This window comes from Eimeria acervulina, genomic scaffold, assembly GCF_000499425.1.
Source record: "Eimeria acervulina Houghton genomic scaffold, Eah_scaff615, whole genome shotgun sequence".
Lineage (NCBI taxonomy): Eukaryota > Apicomplexa > Conoidasida > Eucoccidiorida > Eimeriidae > Eimeria > Eimeria acervulina.
This window is the reverse complement of record NW_013549689.1, coordinates 13973-19625: the sequence shown is the minus strand read 5'-3', so window position 1 is coordinate 19625 and position 5653 is coordinate 13973. Positions and strand designations below refer to the sequence as shown.

The 5653-nt window shown below is 49.9% G+C and overlaps 1 protein-coding gene across 1 annotated transcript; it reads left to right on the top strand.

The window, feature by feature from the left end:
• Window positions 1-3307: 3307 nt before the first annotated feature.
• EAH_00044520 (hypothetical protein, conserved) lies at window positions 3308-5653 on the top strand (the record flags this gene model as incomplete). Its single annotated transcript, XM_013394847.1, has 1 exon — window positions 3308-5653. One exon carries the CDS (start codon window positions 3308-3310, stop codon window positions 5651-5653), a length of 2346 nt encoding a protein of 781 aa, XP_013250301.1.

The window sequence follows — 5653 nt, the reverse complement described above, 5'->3', positions numbered from 1 at the left end:
AGGACTGCGGGGTTGTAATACAGCACTCCCTTTTGCCTATCGTCTCTGAATAAATGCAGCAGATGTGGGTTCCTGACCTGCGCTTTGCAACGCCCGGGACAGGTTCGCAGCCAAATCGCTCCACAACTCACTGCGTTCGAATGCATTGTTGAAGCGAAGGGCGTGTTGTTTTGTTTTTGTGCCCATTTTCAGGGTTGTGGTTGTTGTATGTTTGTGTCTAATGTGTCTGTCGCCTTCGCTTTCGACTCGGAGGAGAGCCTATCACCTCTCGTCATTCTGTAGGACGTCTGCAGTGCATATGCAACACAGTACCGTCTCTTGTTCCTGCACGGCAAACTGCCTTCGATGTTTTGCTCGAGACGAATTGCAAATGATCACTGTTTATCCCCAGAAGCCTGCAACTTTGCCTCGACGAAGTTAATTGCAGACTCTTAGCAATCCTGCATGCTACTTTGATTTGGCTACCGTCTTTCCATTAGGAAAGCATAGCTGTACGACAGCCGGCTTAGCAACTTAAACACTGGGGTGAGCGCATGCCCAAAACCATCAGAGCTTCTACATCTTCACGAGGACGTTCCTTATATCTTCGCTTTTGTTGCCTTGGAGGGTTTTCTAGAGGAGTGCAGGCCAGCTGGTGTTGCTGATGTACGGTTTAGTCGGCATAACTACTAACAGTTGTGCACCGCCTATCGACCAGTGGACAGGGCAGGGGCGACTGATGCCATTGACCCAACTCTGCTTGATGGCAAGAGGCTCATGAAGTAACATGTTACGTTGAGCAGGCGTCGAACGGAAGACGGACCACAAACACACACGTATCTACAGCCACAGCCATGCTTTTGTACACTGGCATACGCATGGCTATATATACGCAAGTATCTGTCGAGACATCCGCACGCTTATACCTAACTGCACGCACACACCAGCACCTACAAATGCAAAAATATGCATATGTCAGCACATAAGTACCTTCATGCATATGGCATTACCCACTCATGAGCACACCGTGCACACACATTTGCTTACAGTGAATACCTTGTACTTGTTTGAGAATGTGCATGCTAAATTTGTGTTCTTGAGCATAAACATGCATGCAAGTGTAGATTCTCACTCATTGATTTTTCTAAATACTGTCGTATACAGAGAAACATGCAAAAACACCTATAAATGCATTAGCAGAAACGCATGCATAAACGCATGCGTGTATATGCACGCACGTATGCACAGGCGTACAAAGACTTCTGCATAGATATTTTTGCACATACATTTGTACACGGACAGATGCACACACAAGGGTCTATGTATCTGCGAGCAGCCACCCACCCACGAACACATAATTCATGCAGGCAGAATTTTAATCTGCATGCATAAACCTACTCGCATCCCCCTTAGCGTGCATGCTTCCAAATGTGATATGTGATTACAGGATGACCATGATCATGTAACGCCAGCCCAATTGATTGCTTCTGATCCACTGCAAAGGCAAGGTTATGTGAAACCTTGAGAATGCAACAAGTTCTGACGGACCTTTCAAAACCTGATTCACGCAACACTGCCCTAAAGTAGACCAAATAAATTCGCATGAGAAGTAGCGAGGAAGCAAATACCGTTGGCGATGAATTGACTATCAATTAGAGTAGAAACACCATGAGCATTTTTTAGCCATCTTGGTTGGTGCTGCCAGCAATACGGCTTCGTGAAGCCACCAACCCACGGGACGCAGGAAGCCCCTCGCTTGCGTCCAAGCGGGGGAAAAGTAGTATACTTTACTGTTTATCCCCTGAAGATTCTATTATATTCCTTATTTTGCGCGATATGTTGTCCATGACAGGAGTTATTTGATGGCAGAGTTAACACTGTACGCTCAGTCTATTGGAGAACAGTCCTTGGCAGTTATAAATTTTAGAACTGAAATCCTTTGTGAACTCATTATTGATGAAACAAGTTGACATATGATTTTGCCTAAGTAAAGGTATGCTCAGGCTGCAACACGAGGGCAAGCGATCGGTTTTGCGTGCATACACTCGACAGGCCTCGCTTCCGGCTAGGTATGGTTGTAGAATTTCTTATATTTCCAAAAAACGTCGTTAACGCCATATTTCCTTAATTGACGATCCGCGTTTCCTGCTCAGAGGTGGTGGAAGCGTTTCATGTGGTCTGTCCCTAGAGCTGTGGTGTGCCCCTTACGCAACTTGCCATGTCCTTTTACGCTGCCTACATTGGAAATATACATTTCGAGTTCCTGAGACAGCAAATGCCCACCTAAAACTGCTGCTGAATTCAGGAAAACATCTAGGCTAACTGTGTCACCCGATTAGGCTGAAGTGTAACTGTCTGAGTATGTCAGTTGTGCTTGCGCGCGGTTCGAGTCAGCAGTCCGATGCCCGAGCGCAACCATCCGTACGTATTGGAATTCACGCTAGGAACTAGTGCACGTCGGAATCACCACCATCAAATGTGTTAGACTGTACCTTTCGCTGTTTCATATTTACCTTTTCGTACTTTTTTCCCTCATTTTCCAAAGCTCAGGAAGGTACGGGTTCCCAGAATGCTCTTCTCTCTTCTTGCGAAGGTGTAACTAGAAAAAGTAAGTTTATATACGTTTTTAAAAACAAATTAGGAGTTTTCTATGCTTATGTATCGTCCCACCTGCCAAATGGCAGGTAATAGTGGTCCAGCAAAGCGGGGCCTGGTCTCGATTTTCCTCCAGCAGTTGCGCTGGTGTCACCCTCCCCCGCCCCCGCTGCCCCGGGTCACTTTTCTAAGAAATAACTAAATTCTTACTAACCGGCAAATGACATAAGCAAAGTAGAGTGGCTTCTTTTCCATGCATCCACATCGCAGGTAACTCAAGGCTGCAAGGCAACGAGAGAACAGCGGGAGTTGCAACAGCGTATTCCAGGTGTCTCCACGGCAAATTTGAAGAGAGTCCGGATATCATCTTAGCTTATTAGTTTGGAAGACGCGTACGTGGTTGTGTCTCTGCGACGACGAGTGCATCCTCATCAGCAGTGGGCGTCGCTGAACTGCCCGTCTCGGAGACGCACACCTTCGTATGCACCTGCACAAGGTAAAAACTCCATAACTCCCCTACGCCTACGCAGAAGCAGCCGCCACCTGGAGAGCTTACGGGATCCAACGGCTGCGAATGTGGCCCGCTCACCGCTGCAGAACCCACTGCGCGGCGTTTGGGTTGCCTAGCTTGATAGGCTGTATAGCGCTGTTTGCGGCAACAGCAGCACTGGTAACTAGAGCAAAAGAAAGGACCAATGCGCCTTTAATCCAAGGAACTCCACAATTAATTGGCATGCTTCAGGGCGAAAAATTGCCTCCTTACCCCTACACTCCATTAAATGTGATTGCGAGGCAATCTTTGACAGGCTTTGACCCATCAGCAGTTAGAAGGCGGACGAAGCAGGGGATAAGCCCGCAGATTTTGGCCGTTTCAGCCGGTTTGGTGGCGGCTGTATGTTCAGCAATAGCTTTTGTTGTGTTGCAATGCGCACGCAAAGTTCTATTCCCGAGGTTGTTTGGCTCTCTGGGTAGGAGGGCTCTCTCGAATCCAGATGTGGAGGAGAACTGGGTTGGAGCCTGCATTCAAGAGGAGGAGGAAGAAATCGAGGGGGAGGCAGGGGAGGCGGCTGCAAGAGCGGAGGGAAGGCCTTCGGAGGAAGCGGGCGAAACAAGGGCTCTGGAGGCGTTAGAAGGGTTGAGATGCACGATGAGTCTTGGCGTGCAAACACTGTCGTGCCTCCCCTCTCATCACCAGGCCTTCCTTCTTGTCTTGTTGTTCACGATCTGCGCACAGGAGTTGGTTGTGTATGGGGTATACTCAACTCCCTCAGTGGAGTTGGAGCGGCAGAAGACAATGGACTTCATTTTAAGTGAGGGGAAACGGGCTTTGGCTCACTTGGATGCCGTAACCCCAGCGGGACGAATACTAGAGCTTTTGGAACGATTTAGAGATCCCCAGCCGGAGTGGAGTGCTCGGTGTCTGGCTGTGGAGGCAACTATCTCCGCGTATAGAATTATACAGTGTAAAAAGGCTCTACAGCAGCTTCAGCCGTGGGTAAAAAAATCCACGCCGATACCGCAAGCTGTATGCAACAGAGCGTTTAGCGTTATTGCGTATACGCGACAAGCAGGAAAAGCACGTCTCAAAGCAGATGTCTCTACAAGTTCCTGGGTGGAGAGGATGCAAGCACAGCTTGGCTTCTTTGGCATTTTCGGACCTAACTACGGAGAAAAATATTTTTTTTGTCCCAGGTCATTCGAAAAGGAGATGATGAGACTTGAGATACGTTTCAAACGGTTTGAGAGAGCGCTTGCCAAAAATATCCGAGTTGCTTTGAGCCGCCAGCCGCTTGAACAGAATCTGGAAGAACAGCGGCAGCCGCAGTACCAGGAGCAGCAGCAACAGCATAACATACCACAGCTCTGCGAGCAACAGCATCTTCCGACCTGCCAGCATTCCGAACACAGCACGACGCCTAGCTCTGTACTCCAACATTTTGAGCAACGGGCTACTGGGAGAACTGATGTAGTGGTACAGTCTTCGCATCCATCTTGGCCCCTTCCTACACCTTTCGAAGGACCCTCCCCGGCACCAGATCCCTCTTTGGTGAAATCTCCATTACTCCAATCAACACCGCCTCCTAAAGACCCGTACCAACATAATCCCACTCCTTATCCTGGGCCATGGGATCAACCCAGTCGTTTTTCCGTTTCATTCTGGCAGAAAATGCAGCACAAGACGAAGGACCCACAGCAGTCCTTGTCCAATTGTTTTACGTCGAAGTCTGTTCCTTTTAGGCAAGCACCCGCGTTCGCATTGGGAGAACGCCCACGCACGGTTGCGCAGATGCGCGTGCCGTCTCTCTCTTCTGTTGCAATGGATTCTTGGCAAGCATTCCCATCACCCCGTAAATTTGATTCCCTTTGGCTACTCGGTGCTCCCTCTTTGCAGAGACCCTTCGCCTTGTCTGATTCACAACCTATGCTCAGTGAGCGCCAGAGTGGGTACCTGAAGACGTTTCCAGTACCCGCGCCCTCAGGGGAAAATTGTTCGCCTCTCTATCATAGTCCTAAGTTCCACCAACCACCGCCTCGAGCTGTATTTGCCACCCCCTCATCTCCTCAGCCTACCCAAGGACTGTCGCTTCAATTCCAGACACCTGCCTTCCATAGGCCCATTTCACAAACTCCACGGGACGTTGCATCTCCCCTTGCGCCTCTCCCTCTATCTTCTGGATATTGGCAGCAGAAGACCACCTCGCACGTTGTTGACAGTGCAGACTCTTCGCATATTGAGGGTGAGGGTGCCCAAGGAGGCACTTCGTCGCATTCCATGCACGAGGCGGGAGATTTAAATGCTATCGCAAGTCGGATAGCTGAAGCATTTCCAGTGGCAGGGCGTCTTGGGCCTGTAGGGGCTCAGCGGGCACGCCGCGGGGAGCAAGTATGGTTCCCTATTCCCTCTCGCCACCCAGCTCCTCCCCATGGGGACGGCTGGGAAACGTTTCCTGTGGAGGGACGCAGCATGCCCCTCTCCTCATGTAGCCAGGGAGCCTCCTCAGCAGCTGAGGCTACCCCGCAGACCCAGATGGGTGCGCTGTGGAGCCTTTGGGGAGACAGCAAGGACGGAAGTAGGTAG